Here is an 18,939-nt window from a genome sequence, read left to right as displayed (position 1 = left end):
GCGTGGGCCTTGGGCCGGCTACACGATGGGCCGAGGCTATCAGGCCCACGGGCCCCATAGTTATTAAACATGTATTTCTAACTGATTTTATATCTAATAATTCAAATTATTTTTTTGATTGTGTTGATGCTTGTTGGCTATAAAATTTATAATTTTAATATATATTTGCCTTATTTTATAGGATTTTTCTCAAATCTTCTTCACTAGAATTTCTCTGGATTCTTAACACTTAAAGTTTATGGTTATTTTCATTCTAGCCTTTTATATATCAAAATTTTCATTTAGTTTTATGTTTAGTCCTTCATGAATATGAATGTTTTGAAATGTAAAGAACCAAATAGAAAATTGAATCAACTATAAAAGGCTAAAATAATGAAGGGCCATTATGAAAACAATCTTAGACTTTAAAGGTTAAAAGTCTACTTTAATCAATTTCATATTTGAATTTGATCAAGACTCTCCCAATTTTTTTTATTTTTTATTTTGAGGAGTTATTGACTAGTTATTATTAATTATCATTGAAAATCTTAATTTGAGTGGTACTCGGATTTTATCCCCTATTGTGGGCCTTTTATTATAGGAAAAAAACTACAACACTCCATTTTTTTCAATTTTTAGATAAATACTATAAAATTAATTTATAGAATTTCTTAAAAGATAAAGTTTAGTTATAAAATTGGTTGTAACTTAACGTTATAATTTTACTCAATAAAATAAATATTACTATATATTTTGCAAATTTAACTATTGAATTACATGTTTTTTACTTTCTTAATATACATGTCAAATTTTGTGTCAATCGGATATTATTTACTATTGATATATAAGTTTATATTTTATGTATAATTTTAAAGTACAAAAACTTGTAATTTAAATAATTTATTAATGACATAGTTATTAATCTTTAATTTTCTAAAAATTTTACAAATATGAAAGATATAAAAAGAAGATATAATATAAGTTTATAAAAAATTCACCTTTAATAAAAAAAAATACTATTAAATAAAATTGTAACTAATTTTACGGATAAGCTGTTTCATTCCATAAATATTTTCTAGAAGTCGGTATCGTGAGAATTCGAATAAAAAAGCGTTAGGTGAAATATTCCATCATAATGGATGATATATTGACTTTCTCAATGACAATATTGAATATGTTGCCGTAGATTGGACTTCTTGGGGTGAGTCACACAACGTGAGCTTTTGGAGGGAGGGGTGAATGGAGGAAGTAAAAGGCAGACAATCCCCATTCTCCAAATATTGAAGAAGAGGCGCATAACACTGTTCTCCAAATATTATGGACGGGACACCTGGCAAATACCTCAGCTCATGACATTCCGATACTTCTAACTTCTGAAGGGAAGCGCAGGTGTACAGTGAGTCTGGTAAATCTCTCAGTTGAAATAACCATGTAATTGTCAACTCCTCAAGGCAAGGAAACACCAATACCTCACCCTGCGCTTGTCAACTCCTTTGCATCTGTCCACTCCTCTAGATTTTTCATATTGTGCCATCTGAGCTTTCTCAATGCCGGAAATAATGTAGTAGTATTTCTGCCACTCCCATCACTGTGACTGTAAAACTCATTTCCTATACTTCTTAACTCCTCCATTGCTGTTATTTCAAGAACCCTAAGACAAGGTAAATGTCCCAGGGTGGGAATTTCTTCACATTCCCTACAATCTATCAAATAGATCTCGATCAAATTTTGATATAGCAACGAACCAACCCATGATGGGAATTTCTTTCCTCTATAGGAAACGATTGTTAAGCTTTTCAAATTTGGGTGAGGCTGGAGGCCTTCCAACACCTTTTCATCTTTTTCACACCTGTCCTCTTCTTCATCAATAGTCCAGTGTAATCCCAAGTTGAATATTTCCTTTTCTTTTAATTTTGCACTTTTGGCTTCTTCCTCATTTTCCACATTTTCTAGATCATGTATGTCTATTTCTCCTCTGAGATTCTTTAAAAATCCCAATTCTTTAATCTGATAACCTTCATCTAGACCCACACAAAAGAGTTGCAACGTTTGCAGGCAAGTCAACCGCCCCACATTTTTAGGTGCAGGTATAAAACGATCCCAGATATGATTAGTATGAATATGTCTTAAGTTAATCAAATTGCTTAGGTCTTCTGGAAGCTCTTCTATAGGGCATTCAATTCTTAAAGTTTGCAAATTGTAGAGTTTGGTGATGGATTTTGGTAATTCCTCAATTTGAGTGTGTGAGATATAAGGAAGTCTCAAATGTATTAACTGCTCAATTGAATCTGGCAACTCTATCATACTATCTCTATCCTCAGAGAATTTTAAAACACGCAAAAATTTAAAATTTGATAGCATGTCCTCAAAGTCGAAATTTTTTGAAATTAATGTGCGCAATTTTATGAAACATTCTCCACTAAATGAAGTTCCTTGTGTTATTTTTCCATCAGATCGGACAAATAAATGTTGTACATTATTAACATTGTCCATTGAATCTCTCTCCAAAATAAGAGTTTCTGATTTTGAAATTGAGAGGGCAAAATCATGCACCAAATCATGCATTTTGCAACTAATAATATTACCATAGGCATCCTTTCTAGCATTTTGGAAAAAGGAAGTGGCCAACAAAATATTGAAATACATGTTGCCAATATCCTCCATCATCATATTAGCTTCTTTAGCTGGTTCAAGGAACCCTTCAGCCATCCAATACTGAATTACTTCGTCCTTTTCAATTTCATAATCTTTAGGGAAAATCGCACAATATGCAAAACATTGTTTCAAAGATGGTATTGGAAGATGATCAAAGCATAACTTTAGCATTGAAAAGATATCATTATTATTATCATCCAACAAGTACCAAATTTTATCCTTTTGAATTGCTAACCATTCATTTTTATCACATTTAAAGCACATTGTTCCCCCTACAACTCTTGCAACTAATGGAACCCCTCCACATCTTTTAGCAATCTCCCTTCCACTAGCCTCCAAATCAAAAGTTAGTGATTTTCCTTCATCTGCAAATGCTCTTTTTTTCAATATAGACCAACAATCATCTTTTGATAATTTTTCCAAGTGATGTGGAGCAAGTGTCCCCATAATTTGTGCAACTTTGTGGCTACGCGTTGTTACAATAGTATTAATTCTAATATTTGTATTAATGCCTTCCAAGCGACTCCTTAAAATTTCCCATTCATCACGGTCTTCAATCCAAACATCATCAAGTACAAGAAAATATTTTGTACTTCTTGAATGAGTCAAGTATATTTCGAAAGATTCATGAATCGCGCTTGAAATTTTTTCATCAAAATTTTCACTAACATGTACCCATTCTAGCACATCAAAGTGTTTCTTTATTTCTTCATGGTTATACAATATTTTTGCTAAAGTTGTCTTTCCAAGACCTGCCATACCCACAATAGGAAGAACAGATATAACTTGTTGATTACTTGAACTAATAAGTTCGTTCAATATCTTTAAAACATCAAATTCTCTTCCCACAACTTCTGAATCATTGAGAAATGAATCCTCATTCTTGTCCAACCTAATCTTGATGATTGACTTCAACGACTCTGTTCTAAGACCAAAGCCAGCTACATCATTCACAAGTTTATCCAGTGATTGTTTGATGGTCTTAACTTTATCGTGACTGCAGAATGAAAAGCTACGCACCTGATCTATCATTTGGCTTTGAAATTGTACCTTTTGCCACATTATCTCATAGTCAAACTCGTCTAGCACATTATCAACTTCATAAGCTACATTTCTAAGCTCCGTTAACCAAATCCCCACAGACTCATCATTTACTTGCCTCTTCTGAGGTAGCACAACTTTAATCTTGTATAGTGTGTCAAGAAGATTTTTAAACTCCTCCTTGAAACCCCACTTAAAAATGATATGCTCAGTGGCAAGTGAAAACGCTTTGGTTACTAGTCCATCCACAACATCATCAAGTACAATTTCAGCCATATATTCTTCATTTCTCTGTAGAAGAGAAATTAGTGTGAATTTCTTTTTAAGTGTTAAACTAAAACTGTGGTTTTGTTATGAATGAACAACTATGTGTAGAGTTGGGATGAGATAATGACCTGTGTGACAAATTTTTCCTTCTGAATTGTTGAAATTGAAGTTGAGGCGAGTGTACCCTCCTTATCATTGCTTGAGGTTGATGCATTTTTATGTTTTTTGTTAGTCTCTTGTGTTGCTTTATAAGCTTCTTTTTGTACATCTTCAGGCACAACATCACATATAACAATATCACGCCCTTTGACTCCAGCTAAGTGTGATTTAATCCTTGATGCACCTCCAGGGAATTCATGTTTACAATAGTTACATTTGAAACGACCCTTTAGATCCTCAGCATAATCCCAAAATCGATCTCTCTTTCTGCCCATATTTTTTTTTTTCTTGACAATAGATACATAAAGAATACAATATCATAATCGAATATAATTTAAACAAAATTGATGTAGAATAGAATAAAAATAAGTTTATTCTATTTCTTTAATAATATTAAATAATTACATTATTTCTCTATTTCTCTAAAAATATATATGGAGAGAGAGATTGTTCAGATCATATAAAATATAAATACATTATCCAATATTATATTCAATCATTGCTTTCATATGATATAGTAACCCTAATTCCTAATTACCTACTCTCTGCATCAGTTCTCAAGAAGCTCAAAAATTGTTACTACTCTTTATTCCTACATTTTGTAATGACTAGATCTGAGAGTACATGTATAATAAATTAAACAAAAAATGTGCTCTTTTGGTTATATCACAGGCTAGAGGATTGAATCTAATAGATTAATCCTAGAAGAGCATGCTTGAAACGCTATAGATCCATATAATGTCTATCTTCTCGATAGTGGTTGACATTAAATTATTTAATTTTTTCTTCTTATTTTCTATGTTGTGTGTTAATAAACCATATATTTAGCGAAGATAATATTAAACCAATAGCATGAAAGATATGTTACCAAAAAAAAGCATGAAAGAAATGTCATAGTGCTCTTACTCTATAATGGCTAAATGCCAACGGGTGTGAAACTTTGCTGAAATTTGCAAAAAAGTAGTTAATTTTGTACATTTTTTGCAAATATGTACAATATTTACTACTTTTTGTGTATTTACAATGTAGATTTGCATTGCAAGCATATACAATGTAAACATATAAATGCATTTTATTTTTTAATTTGTATTTCTAAAATAGGGTTCCAAACTTGAAAATTGTGATATGTGAACAACTGGACATCAGAACTTAGTGAATGCCACGGTCATTGAGCCTAACATGTTACACTCCCATCATTTTCAAGAGTATAATAATTTATTTTCTTAAGATGTGTTATTATATAACAAAATTAAATTATCAAAATTAATATCTCTAGTTCCATGCTTTTAGAATTTATACTAGACTCATCACACATGCTTTGCATGTGTAGTAAGATTCTCTTTTATTTTTTATTTTGGATTTAGTAAAATAATGTTTAAAAATGAGATAGAGATAGTGTTCTAATTTTTAGGATCTTGATAAAATTTTGAAAGCCTAAAACGTAGGAACTCTTTTAAAAATAGTAAATTACTCTTTTAACAAGTTTGTATTTTTAAATTTAAAATTATTCAACTAAAAGATAGGGGTATTTTAGAAAGTTTAAAAATTTGTGTGATGATATTTTATTACAAAAAATGATGAAACCCAATCAAGAATCCTGTTATTAATAGTACTAGACTCATCACACGCGTTTTGCGCTTGCAATAATGCTCTTATTTATTTATTTATTTATTTATTTGGTTTAGTGTTATAATGTTTTAGAGTGATATATAAATAACCATGTGTATATATATATATATTTTTTTAAGAAAGAAGGTAACATGAAATAATGTTTAAAATTGAGATAGAGATAGTGTTCTAAGTTTTTGGCGGAATGAAAAAGATAAAGAAAAAAACCTAAAACTTAAGAACAATAAATTACTCTTTAACCAATATGTGTTTTTAAATTTAAAATTATTTAACTAAAAGATAAGAGTATTTTAGAGAGTTTAAGAATTTGTGACGGTATTTTAATACGCAAAATGGTGTAACCCAAACAGAGAATCATGTTATTAATAAAATAGAATAGATATGTGATGGTCACTCCACAAGTATAAGTGCTTTTAAAGTGTGGGGGGCAAGGGTTAGGATTGAAGTTTCTAGAAGTAACCTTCACACATATATATTTAGATTAGACTAGAGTATAATTTCTATCTTGTATTAAAAAAAAAATAGTATAGATAGATTAATTATTAATATTGATATTGTCATGCTTTTATTATAATCTTGAAATTTTTTTCATCTAATATTTGTATCCGGTCGAAGTAAGGAACCATGTCATAACCTCCTATTTGCCAATAGAAATGTTGATATTTGTCTATAATTTGAATGATTCAATTTTATTTCCGTATAAAATAAACAAAAAATAACATCATTTCAAATTGATAATTGCTGGGAAAAAAAAAATGAAGATTTTTGTCCCACCACACCTCTTCTGGAACTTGATAAATGTTGGCAAACAAGTAATGAAATTGTGATACTCTCAAAGGAATTCGAATCTTTCAAATGGAAGAATTCCTCTCTTGACTCATAAATACTTCACTCCTCTCTTGACTTTCACCTACCAAGCTAAAGATTGGGTTGTGTGACTGAGAAAGAATTCCTTCAAATGAGTGTTCATTTGTATTGTCCTTGTTTTAAATCTTCTAAAATTTGTGTTGTTAATTTCACTTTTTAATTTTCTGTTTTGGCTGTGGTTTGAACCTCATAAATGCAATATTCCATGCTATCTCCTTTGGTTGTGTTTATAAACTATTTTTTGAACCCAAAAAAAAAAGTCGAAAGCATAGAGACATGTTAGGAGGCAAAGAGAACATACTAAAATAGGAGTAGCTTGCAGCTAGGTAGATGCAGTCCAGGTTGGGAAGAATAAGAGAAAGAGAATTGAAAAAGTAGTAGTCCGCGATCAGTAGATTAACAGCAGTGGATGTGAAGGAAGATCTAAGCCCAACAATGAAAAGAGGAACAATATATTCATATCTAAATCATAAATTAAATAAATAATAATAATGAAATATGAAGAAGAAAGAAGCAACCAGTTACAGGATGTCATTGAAACTCACCGGAGATGAGAATGAAAGGAGCATCTTATCTCTCTCTCTCTCTCTCTCTCTCTAGAAAAGTTCTGTATTTTCAGTTCTGTTGTTCCTGGGTCATGATTCATGACATATGGACAAACTCCAATTCTTATTTCTTACCTAATCCACCTAACCTACAATCCCTTGATAAAAAAGAGTAAACTATCTGTTGTAGTCAACATTCACCTAGCCTTTTGATAAAATTTTAAGAGTAACACTGTGTTCACGTACTATTTTAAAACACTGTAACTAAATTTTTATTAGTTTTTATTTAAATTCATCGTTAATATTATTTATTAATAATCATTTGTTATATTAGCAGTTTATAAAAAATTTTGTAAAAGAATTTGTATCTCTAGCATTATTCAAATTTTAAAAGGTAAATTACAATTTATATACTTGTAGTTTAGCCGAAATTTAAGTTGTCTACATGTGGTTTGAAATTTAAAACTTTACCCACATTTAGTTAGTTCAAATGTTCAATTAGATTTCATTAACCCATATTTGTTAAAAACATGGCTAAATATGTGATTTTACTTCATTTTTATGTTTCTCTCATCTAAAAACACAAAAAATATAATAATATAAGATCAAATAAAAAAAAAAAAAAAATCCAGTAGAACACTTGCATCATGCGATTTCAAATCATAAATAGGCAATTTAAATTTTGGTCAAATCTCAGGTGGATAAAGTATCAAGTTTCAAATCATATATAAACAATTTAAATTTTGGCCAAAACACAAATAAGTAAGTTGTAATTTGCCCAATTAAAAAAAAGTAGATCTACCGCCCTCTTAAAAGATAAAAATAAATTTACATTCAGCAAAGGTATTATCCATGGTTAAAGGAATTTTCTTTGTGCACACTACTGCACAGTTCATGTGCCATGAGCCCAATGACCGAAAAAAAAAAAAAAAAGGACAAAATTAAGAATATAAGTGAATAAAAAAATAAAAAAATAAAACTAAGAAGAAAAGCATTTGATATTAAAAATGTATGCCATGAGCCCAATGACCGAAAAAAAAAAAAAAAAGGACAAAATTAAGAATATAAGTGAATAAAAAAATAAAAAAATAAAACTAAGAAGAAAAGCATTTGATATTAAAAATGTATTTCTAACTGATTTTATATCTAATAATTCTAATTCTTTTTTTGATTGTGTTGATGCTTGTTGGCTAAAAAATTTATATATTATAATATATATTTGCCTTATTTTATAGGATTTTTCTCAAATCTTCTTCACCAAAATTTCTTTGGATTCTTAACACTTAAGTTTACGGTTATTTTCACTTAGCCTTTTATGTATCAAAATTTTCATTTAGTTTTATGTTTAGTCCTTCATGCATATGAATATTTTGAAATGTAAAGTCGTCTAAGATTGTTTTCATGATTTTAGCCTTTTATAGTTGATTCAGTTTTTTATTCTTTAGACTCTCAAAAGAATAGAAAACTGAATCAACTATAAAAGGCTAAAATCATGAAAACAATCTTAGACGACTTTAAAGGCTAAAAGTCTTCTTTAATCAATTTCATATTTGAATTTGATCAAGACTCTCCCAATTTTTTTTTTAGGAGTTATTGACCAGTTATTATTAATTATCATTGAACATATTAATTTGAGTGGTACTCGGATTTTATCCCCTATTGTGGGCCTTTTATTATAGGAAAAAAAAAAAAAAAACTACAATACTTCATTTTTTTCCAATTTTTAGATAAATACTATAAAATTAATTTATAGAATTTCTTAAAAGACAAAGTTTAACTATAAAATTGGTTGTAACTTAAAATTATAATTTTACTCAATAAAATAAACATTACTACATATTTTGAAAATTTAACCATTGCATTGCATGTTTTTTATTCTTTTAATACACATATCAAATTTTGTGTCAATCGGATATTATTTACTATTGATCTATAAGTTTCTATTTTATGCATAATTTTAAATTACAAAAACTTGTAATTTAAACAATTTCTTGATAACATAGCTATTGATCTTTAATTTTCTAAAAATTTTGCAAATATAAAGAATATAAGAAGAAGATATAATCAAAATTTATCAAAAATTCACATTTAATTAAAAAAGATACTATTAAATAAAGTTGTAACTAATTTTACTGATAAACTTTGTCATTTCTTAAATATTTTCTAGAAGTCAGTACTTTGAGAATTCGAATAAAAAAGTGTTAGGTTAAATATTCCATCATAATGGATGATATATTGACTTTCTTAATGACAATATTGAATATATTGCCGTAGATTGGACTTCTTGGAAGTAGACTATTAGAACTTCTCAATAAGCTAAACTTTGCACTAGGTGTCATCATTTAGGGGAGATTCTAGCCTTTTGCCCCTACTGAGCAAGATATTTGGCAATATGCCCCTGTTTTGAAACTATTTAGGTTCGTGCCTTTGTTTTGAAACTCGATTGCATGGAACTTGAGTTATGCCAAATGAAACTAAACAAAAAAAAAACTTGCATGGAACTCGAGTTCATGGAGCTTGAGTTCCATAAAAAATGCCACCATAGGACTCCCTGAACGCAACTATATTTATGGGTGATCAAACCTAATAAAAAAAATTTAAAAAAAAAAAAAAAAAACTTGCATGGAACTCAAATTCAAGGAGCTCGAGTTCCATTAAAAATGCCGCTATAGCACTAAAAAAACGCCACTATAGGTATGAAACTCGAGCTCCATGCAAGTTTTTTTTTTTTTTTTAGTTTCATTTGGCATAACTCGATTTTAAGCCAATCGAGTTTTTGATTGAAACTCAATTTTATTAAAATCGAGTTTCAAAACAGGGGCATAAACCTAAATAGTTTCAAAACAATGACATATTGCTAAATATCTTGTTCAATAGGGGCAAAAGGCTAGAAATCCCTCATTTATGTGGCAACTTCAACTATTTATGTTACAAGAGTTTGTTGGCATGAATTTGTGCACTCCCTTCAGCAGTAGGAGACAAAACTCTGGCATGTATTCCAAATATGTTGATTAGTGATTACTGATATTAGCATTTGCAAAAGTTATCAGTTTTATAAATTTTAACTCTAAGTATGTGTTTGCCTCCAAATTAAGAAATCAGTTTATAGTTTACTATAGGAAAGTTTTTATGGAAAAAAAAAAAACAATTAATGTTTTGATAGCTTTTTTCATTTTCCATAAAAGTAGTATTAAAATTTTCCTGAAATGAATTATTAGTCATTGCCCTAAGGGCACTTATTAGAATGACCCTTTTACTATTCAGCTTATTTTTTGTTACTATTTATGAGCTCCACTGTACATTTTGGTACTGTAGGGGTGAGGGCCTGAAATTAGATATTGGGCCTGGGGCCTTATCTGAGGACATGGATATGTTCGAGGAGGGGCAAATGATTATAAGGCAACCCAATTTCAAAGTCTAAACAGTAAGGAACAAATGGAAGGCGGTCTGAGGAGGAACTTCTCCTTGGATATGATAAATGCAACTCAAATCTGTATTCCAACGATTAAGACGACCCTCCAAAGGTCTCTAGCAATAAGGACGTGCATCATACATGTATAAGAAGTAATGGCAACTTAGAAATATCCAATGGAAAGCTGCTATCACCGCATGAAATGCACTACAGCTGCTTTTTTGGCCGTATTTATGTGGAGAAAACCCTTGCACAGTGCTGCCTTGACTACCACAACTCACAGAGGGACAAAAGAGGCGTCTAATGAGACATGCACTCAAGTGAGGACTCAGATGACCGACAAGTGTAAGATCAAGATGGCTTGGAGGGAGCTATATAATGTAATAGGCCCTTCATGAAATGGGGATCAGAAAAATAGAAGAAGAATACTGTAGTAATCAGAGTTGCACTTGTAATCAGTCTTATTGATCTATAAGAATATTGGCCTCCTCGGACAATATCTGGACTTAACCTTACGAATTTTATTCTTGCATGATGGTTTCTCAAACCCATCATAGCCGTTGTTAGGTTTATTAGGGCCTAGTTTTTTGACCCACTATCTACAAATTTATTGTATTAGGCACACTAACCCACAACCCCATACACATTGAGCTTGGGATGTAAATCGTGCCCCTATAGGTACTATTCATGGATCTCACTGTACTATTTCAATTAACTTTTACCTTTATTTACAGTACTTTTTGTAAAAAAATTTCAGTTTCAACAAAATATGCGGATCCCAAATAGGCCCTAAAATTACAGTTCAAGTTATTTGTGTAAATTTGTAAAATTGCTATACTAATTTGTGTAAATTTACATTCATATTATTCATTTTACATATAGTTTTTTATTATTTCTTTATGTATTTTGAAGCTAAAAGAAGAAAGTGAATGATAGTCATTATATGTGAAAAAAGAAGAACAATTAAATAAAAAAAAAAATAGAAAATAAATATTTTAATGTAATGTAATATAAAATAGATAATCTTATATGGAGTGTTTTGAAAAATGAGTATGTAAAATAGAAAAAGTAGATTCTTATTCTAAAATAAAAGGAATTTTTTTTTTTTTTATGCACTAATGTGAATGCTCTTAAGAAAAAATTGTCATGTCTTTGTTTTTTTCCCAAAAAAAAAAAAAAAAAATCTAGTTCGTGTGGTCATTTTCCTCAAGGTTAAAATAAAAGGAATTTTTTTTTTTTTTATGCACTAATGTGAATGCTCTTAAGAAAAAATTGTCATGTCTTTGTTTTTTTCCCAAAAAAAAAAAAAAAAAATCTAGTTCGTGTGGTCATTGTCCTCAAGGACCTCAACTCACTTACACCCTACTCAAACTTGAGATTTCCTGTCCAGCTCAAAATTAACCTACCCTTCTGAAGTACACATCGTGCATATAAATGAGATGTATACGTGTAAGAAAATAACTATAAAATAGCCCTTCAAGAACATGATGCGCAAAATAAAGAAGAGAGTAAGAACTAAGAAGTCAGCTTGTGAGGTGTTTATCACTTGCCTTTTGTGATCGATGCTTATTATTTGATTATGGGAAATCTTAGGACAAGGTGTTTATCACTAGCTTTCTGTGATGTGTGTATTATTTGATTATGGGAAATCAAAGGACACAGGACCACCGTTTCCCTTGGTAGATCCTTCTTTTAAATCAGCACAATTTGTAACTTGGTGAGCCATACCATGGGAGAAGATCGATGAAGCAGATTATTGAAATCATAATTATTGAACACAAACACTTGAAGATAAGTTTTCCTTTTTTTTTTCTTGAGGAGGAAGGAATATGAGCACCTTCAGTAAAACAAAAATCTAATTTTAGGGTCCATTTGTTTCAACTTCAAACCACTTCCGGAAATCAATTTCCGGAAAATTGCTGTGTTTGGGTGTTTGGGAAAATTTGGTCAACGGAAATTGGTTTCTGCTTTGACCGAAAAAACGCCTCCCGCTGGGTGAAATTCATTTCACCCCCTATTTTCCCTTAAACCAATTTCCGGAAATTCTCTCCACTCTCCAAGTTCTCTCACGTAGCATCACTCTCCAAGCTCTCTCACACTCACTCTCCAAGCTCTCTCTCTCACACTCACTCTCCAAGCTCTCTGAAGCTCTCTCACACTCACTCTCCAAGCTCTCTCTCTCGCACTCACTCTCCAAGCTCTCTCACACTCACTCTCCGATCCGGTCCAGACCCAAGCTCCACGTTCAGACCTCCGATCCGGTCCAGACATCAGCTCCGATCCGCTCCAAGTCCGATCCGCTCCAAGCTTTTCCGGTCCAGACCTCGGCTCCGATCCGCTCCAAGCTTTTCCGGTCCAGACCTCCGCTCCAAGTCCGATCCGCTCCAAGCTTTTCCGGTCCAGACCTCCGCTCCGATCCGCTCCAAGCTTTTCCGGTCCAGACCTCCGCTCCAAGTCCGATCCGCTCCAAGCTTTTCCGGTCCAGACCTCCGCTCGATCTCCGATCTCCAAGCTCCAAGCTCCAAGCTCCGGTCCAGACCGACGACCTCAAGCTCCGATCCCCACTCCGACGAGCTCCAACCTCCAAGTTCCGATCCACACACCGAGCTCCACCACCTCTCCACGCACAGTGAGTATTCCTTGATCCGAAAATTTCTCCGATCCACACACTGAGGAAGGGTATCTAGTTATATTTACACAAATTCATCAAACATATTCTCTGATGCCCATGTGTAGTGATGTAAATAATTGTTTGTTTGGTGATGGTACTCTCTGTGTTGTGATATTTTCTTGGGTGGTTTGTTTGCATTGTATTGTTTTTGTTTAATTGTTGCTTTCGTGTTCTAGTTTTCTGCTCTGCTATAATTGCACTCTACATGTATTCTGTTGGAAATATATGTCGTTTACAGTGAAGCTAGTTCAGAATATCCTTGCACTGTATCTTATTGAGCTAGGAATATGAATTAGCATGGGCGAAAATTGCTGCTTTTGCCGTATCAATATATTAACTAATTAATATTATGGTATTTCTTCGGCAAAAAAAAAAAAAAAAACCTTATATTATGGTATTCATTTTCTTCTCCCCTCTTAGATAAACCACAGACTATGCATTAGTATTTTTTAATATTTAAATAACAAAAAATCTAATTTTACAAATCTCATGCTACTATATATTTATGATGAATTAAACCTACAATCGTCCATTCCATTAGATCAAGAGTTTATTTATTCACTTGTAAATCACTTTTCTTTGGACCGATCAATATGGATCAAAGTAGACCGAATAAACTTAAGTGGACTAAAACTGATTGAAGTGGATCCAGACGGAGGAAGTGGACCGAATTAGACTAAAATAGACCAAAGTGAATCCAAAGGGATTGAAAATGACCAAATAAACATAATTGGAACAAAATAGATCGAAAGAGACCAAAGTGACTAAAATGGACCAAAGTGGACTAATTTTTTATTTTTTTAAAGATAAAAATCCGTTTTAGATAAGATTCGTTCCCCTTTATCTATTTGATACAGAAAATGATGTAAAGAACAATATAAATTATGTTTCATGTGATTAAGAAAATGGTGGCAGTGATTTTGAAGTTGTTAACTCTCTACCTACACCACTAGCAATGATGCTATATAAAATTACATGTTTGGATCCCAACCTTTTAGTTTTATTTCAAATGAAACATTTTTATACTTTAAAATATTTTTAAAAAGTCCTTACCACCGTCTAATAGATGGAAAATGTTTTATTTATTTATTTATAAAATATATGGAAAATTTTGACAAAGTAAAATAGACATAAAGAAAATGAAACCACTTCAATAACATGAAGCCTATATTGTAGTATATGTTTGTTATGTTACTATTTTCCCTATAGCTATAGAATGCCTTTTGAACACTTTTAAAAGTATAGAAACTTGTGAAACATTTTAAAATATAAAAACAATTTTTGAAATAAAATTTGCAGTTTGATAAATAAATAAATAAAACTGCTAAAAAACACTAAAAAAAAAAATTATGAAACAAATTATGTTATATGGAACTTCTAAATTCCTAACTTTTCTTTGATGCATGCATCATAATCATAATAATTTGTTGCTGATACCCAATGTGCATGCATGGCTCTAACTACATATGTGTGGTCTCTTTTTAATAAGAAAAAAAAAATCTATGTATCTTTTGTTAGGTCTTTTGAGAGATCAAAAACAAAATTATTGAAAGATTTTACATAAGAATATATATATATATACACATATAAAACCATTACGCTTGTTTGCCATGGACACCTTTTTTTTTTTTTTTTTTTTTTTTCAATTATTTAAAAGGATTAACTTGGGAATGTTAGATATAACTTGTTATATGTGTTGGATGCTTGTGTACATACCTCTTAGACTACAGTGTTTGTGATTTTTTAGATGAAGAAAAAAATGAAAGCCGCAATTTTTGCTTCAGTTGCATCTGTCATTCTTGTGGGTGCTGCATTGTTAAGGAAATTGCAGCGTAGACGTAGACGACTGCCTAGGGCGCCTTTTGTTAATCATGCAGCCGAGAGAGAGGAATACATAAATAGTATTCTGCACGGAAGTGAGACATATTGTGTGAATCAAATTAGGATGACGCCTATAGCTTTTCACCGCTTATGTCACATCCTCACTGAGGGGAGCATGTACGCCCGACTATTCATATGCCTGTTACGGAGCAAGTGTTTATTTTCTTACACATTATTGGTCATAATGTGAGGTTTCGTGTAATGGGTAGTCGGATTTACAGATCAACTGAGACTGTTCATAGATACTTTAAGGTTGTCCTTAGGGGGTTCTAAAATTATATAGAACTCTAATAAGACTGCTAGCGAAGATACACCCCAAGAGATAAGGAATAGCAGAAGGTTCTACCCATATTTTAAGGTAAATATTGCGACTTGTGTATTTTTGTAAATTATGAAGATTTATGTAATTCTAAACCATCATGTCTGTCAAAATTTAGGATTGTGTTGGAGCAATAGATGGTACACATGTTCGTGCATCTGTGCCACTTGAAATACAAGGAAGATTTCGTGGTCGCAAAGATGGAACCACGCAAAATGTGTTAGCTGCCATTAGTTTTGACTTAAAGTTTACTTATGTACTAGCTGGATGGGAAGGCAGTGCACATGATTCACGTGTGTTAAATGATGCATTTGCTAGGCCAGGGGGATTTTCAATTCCCAACGGTATTATACGTTTACTTCACCTTTTTGGTTTATTAGTTTAATAAATATTGTGCGTTTTCTTAAGCATAGTAGTCATTTGGTTTTATTTTTTAATATATGTAGGTAAATATTATCTTGGTGATGCTGGGTATGGTAATAAAAATGGGATATTGTCACCTTATCGAAGTGTGCGATATCACTTAAAAGAGTTTAGTGATCATCCTCCTGAGAATGAGAAAGAATTGTTCAACCTGCGACACTCTTCATTGAGAACTACCATTGAGCGAGGGTTTGGAGTGTTGAAGAAACGTTTTCGAGTGTTGGATGCAGAACCTTTTTGGTCTTTTGAAACCCAAGTGAAAGTAGTGTTAGCATGTTGTGTGGTTCATAATCACATTATGGGGTTGAACCACATGACCATATTATGGAAGCTGCAATGAATGAAGTAGAGTCTAGTGACCCTCATCAAGAAACACAATCACGTCGAGAGTCCATTGAAGACAGTAGATTGTGGAATGCTAAGAGAGATGAGATATGTCAAGCTATGTGGTCTGATTATATCAGGAGTGGAGAGTAGTACTTTATTTAGATTTCTATGATTGTAATATGTATTTTTTTTTTTATTAAGACAATGTATTTACTATAGACTTTTGGTGGTGTAATGGAAAAGTATTTTTAGCATTACATTGTTATTTGATGGTATTACATTGTCATTTTGAGGGTTAGCATGTTTCATTTTGTTGTGCAAATTTATAAGTATGGTTGTATGTGTGTTTGATTTGTTGTTCATATTCCGAGCGTAATTACTAAATGCTACTCTCATTTTTAAATGCTACTCTAACTATACAATTTTCATATGTAGTAATGTCAAAGGGCAAAGAGAAGGTAACCAGCAATAAGCAATTCAGGTGGTTGCCTCCCATGCATGAAACGATGCTGAGGATACTTGCACAAGAGGCTGCAAAGGGCAACAAGCCCTCTAGCACCTTCAAGGCAGGCTCCTTCGCTCTTGTAGCAAAGGAGATAACTGCCCAATTTGGGTTGAGTGCCACCCATCATATGTTGATAATCGGATGCGAACTCTAAGGACCATGTGGTCCACTATTGAGAAACTTCGAAAGAAGAGTGGCTTCGGTTGGGATGATAATCTCAAAATGATAACATGCGACGCAAAGACGTACCAAGAAGAAGTCATGGTATGCCTTACAATTATATTTTTCCGGATATAAATGCTAATATAATGTTTTTGTCCATAAATTGAAATTTTAGTTTGGAAATTGAAGGCAAAAAATTTATTGAAAAGATATTCATAGTTCAAAGAAGACATCTATGAATAAATGTTAGAGGTTAGATGAAGTTTTAGTAAATTATATAATGGTGTGAAGTAAACTTTATCATGATTTATTAAGTTTTAGTCCTAGAGTAATGTCACACTACCATAGCTAGATGTTTAAATGCAGCATCTATTCCACACCATGATTATGTTTAATTTGACAAGGATGGACACCCACTTTATTTTTCATGTAATAACAGTTTTTTTTGTTTATTGCATGAATAATGCATTGAATATTGAATTTATGCGTGAAGTAATTATTGCATTGTTAGTATATGTTCCTTTCTCTTTACAGGCGCATCGAAAGCATGCGGAGTTTTTAAACAAGAAAATAGAGATGTATGATGAGTTAGCTCTTGTTGTGGGCAAGGACACAGCCACAGGTGGCTTTTCAAAGTCCTATATAGATTATGAAAATGAGCCAGATAATGGCGACAGTGCTGAATTTGTTGCTGATAATGTGGAGGAAGATGTGGTGGAAAAAGGTAAGAATGTAGTGGAGTCCTCCACAACTGGGTCGGGAATTTCAAAATCCCGTAAAAGAGGTCGTGCACATTCTACTGCTGATGATAGCGTGTTGACTGATCTGTCTGATCAGTTGAAGGATATAGCTACGGCTCTTAAAGAAATCAATCGGGCCCGATAGATTATACATCTCTTTATAATGAGGTTATGGCTATGATGGCGGATGGGTATAGTGAAGAAATGCTTGCAACTGCGTTTGACCATCTGTGTGAAAATGAGAAGGTAGCACGGGGATTTCTGGCTAAGAATGCTAGGCTGCGAAAGCTGTGGTTGGATGGTTTTTTTTTCTCACAACTTTGACTTGCCTGTTTCATGTAGACTGTGATGGTAGCTTTATGGATTCACTGTTGTTGTAGAACTAGTATTAACCTACTATTGTATTATATGTAGTACTTTGTATTATTGGGACAATACAGTTATGTATTTGTACTATTCAGATACCACGAGTAGGTATCATTTTTGTACACCATGGAGGTGTAATGACAATGGTGAACGATGAATGTGGCTATTTTATATTAATATTATCGGTATATTTAAATGATTATTTTTGATGTTGAAGTGGATGATTATTTTTGTACTGTTACAGATATGTATACGCAATGCAGGTGTATGTTGAAGTGAATGATTAGTTTCTAATTATTACAGGTTTGTCTAGATGACAAAGGAGTTGAAATTTGTAAGGCATTTTCCGTAAAATTAATTCACAAACCAAACATGAACATTGATTTTCCGGAAAAAATGGATTTTATTTTCCGTAAAATGTTTACTTGCACCAAACATAAAAATTGATTTTAAAAAAATATTGCCCTGAATTGCGTGGAAAAAAAAAAAAAAAAAAAAAAAACTAAAACGCAAACACGCATTTCAGCTGTTTCAGCTCAATCCAAATGGGCACATAGAAATCAAAATAGGAAGAACTTGTTATTTTTTATTTTTTAATCTATCTTATTTCAAAACTCCACACATTGAAAAAAAACCCAAACCAAATTTACTCTCTCTATCTCTCTCACCACTATGGCAACCTAGATATCCATTGTTATCCTGCCTCATTTTGTGACCCATCTGTCGTTACATGACCCAACCATCGTCCATATATCTTTATCGCCACTCAATGAAAATTTAGTATTTGGATATAACCTTTTTGGTTGAATTTGTGATATGTGAAAATAATTTTTTTCTCAAATTTGCAACTGGATGGGACAAATTTTGTTTGTGATTCATATGAAAATTTTTGTTCTTTGCTTTTCGTTATGTTCTCTCACAAATATTAAGAAAGAAATTGAATTTTTTTATTAGATTTCTTTTTTTATTTCATTGACTTTAGGAATTAAGA

At 32.0% G+C, this 18,939-nt stretch overlaps 3 protein-coding genes across 3 annotated transcripts; 2 read left to right on the top strand and 1 right to left on the bottom strand.

Moving 5' to 3' along the window:
- Positions 1-1,112: 1,112 nt before the first annotated feature.
- On the bottom strand, positions 1,113-7,235 carry LOC111984575 (putative disease resistance protein RGA3). Its single transcript, XM_065778859.1, has 4 exons — positions 7,143-7,235; positions 6,899-7,020; positions 4,071-4,388; positions 1,113-3,966 (listed from the first exon to the last, which is right to left on the bottom strand). Exons 3-4 carry the CDS (start codon positions 4,374-4,376, stop codon positions 1,450-1,452), a joined length of 2,823 nt encoding a protein of 940 aa, XP_065634931.1. The 5' UTR covers positions 4,377-4,388; positions 6,899-7,020; positions 7,143-7,235; the 3' UTR covers positions 1,113-1,449.
- Positions 7,236-15,307: 8,072 nt separating this feature from the next.
- Positions 15,308-16,583, top strand: LOC136069835 (protein ALP1-like). Its single transcript, XM_065778869.1, has 4 exons — positions 15,308-15,340; positions 15,390-15,464; positions 15,544-15,769; positions 15,872-16,583. The coding sequence occupies exons 1-4, from the start codon at positions 15,308-15,310 to the stop codon at positions 16,186-16,188; spliced, it is 651 nt and encodes a 216-aa protein (XP_065634941.1). The 3' UTR covers positions 16,189-16,583.
- A 209-nt stretch (positions 16,584-16,792) lies between these two features.
- Positions 16,793-17,727, top strand: LOC136069842 (uncharacterized). The gene is made up of 2 exons (XM_065778877.1): positions 16,793-16,944; positions 17,377-17,727. The coding sequence occupies exons 1-2, from the start codon at positions 16,822-16,824 to the stop codon at positions 17,725-17,727; spliced, it is 474 nt and encodes a 157-aa protein (XP_065634949.1). The 5' UTR covers positions 16,793-16,821.
- Positions 17,728-18,939: the final 1,212 nt, after the last annotated feature.

This window comes from Quercus suber, unplaced genomic scaffold, assembly GCF_002906115.3.
Source record: "Quercus suber isolate HL8 unplaced genomic scaffold, Cork oak 2.0 scaffold_192, whole genome shotgun sequence".
NCBI lineage: Eukaryota > Viridiplantae > Streptophyta > Magnoliopsida > Fagales > Fagaceae > Quercus > Quercus suber.
This window is presented reverse-complemented; position numbering and strand designations above follow the sequence as displayed.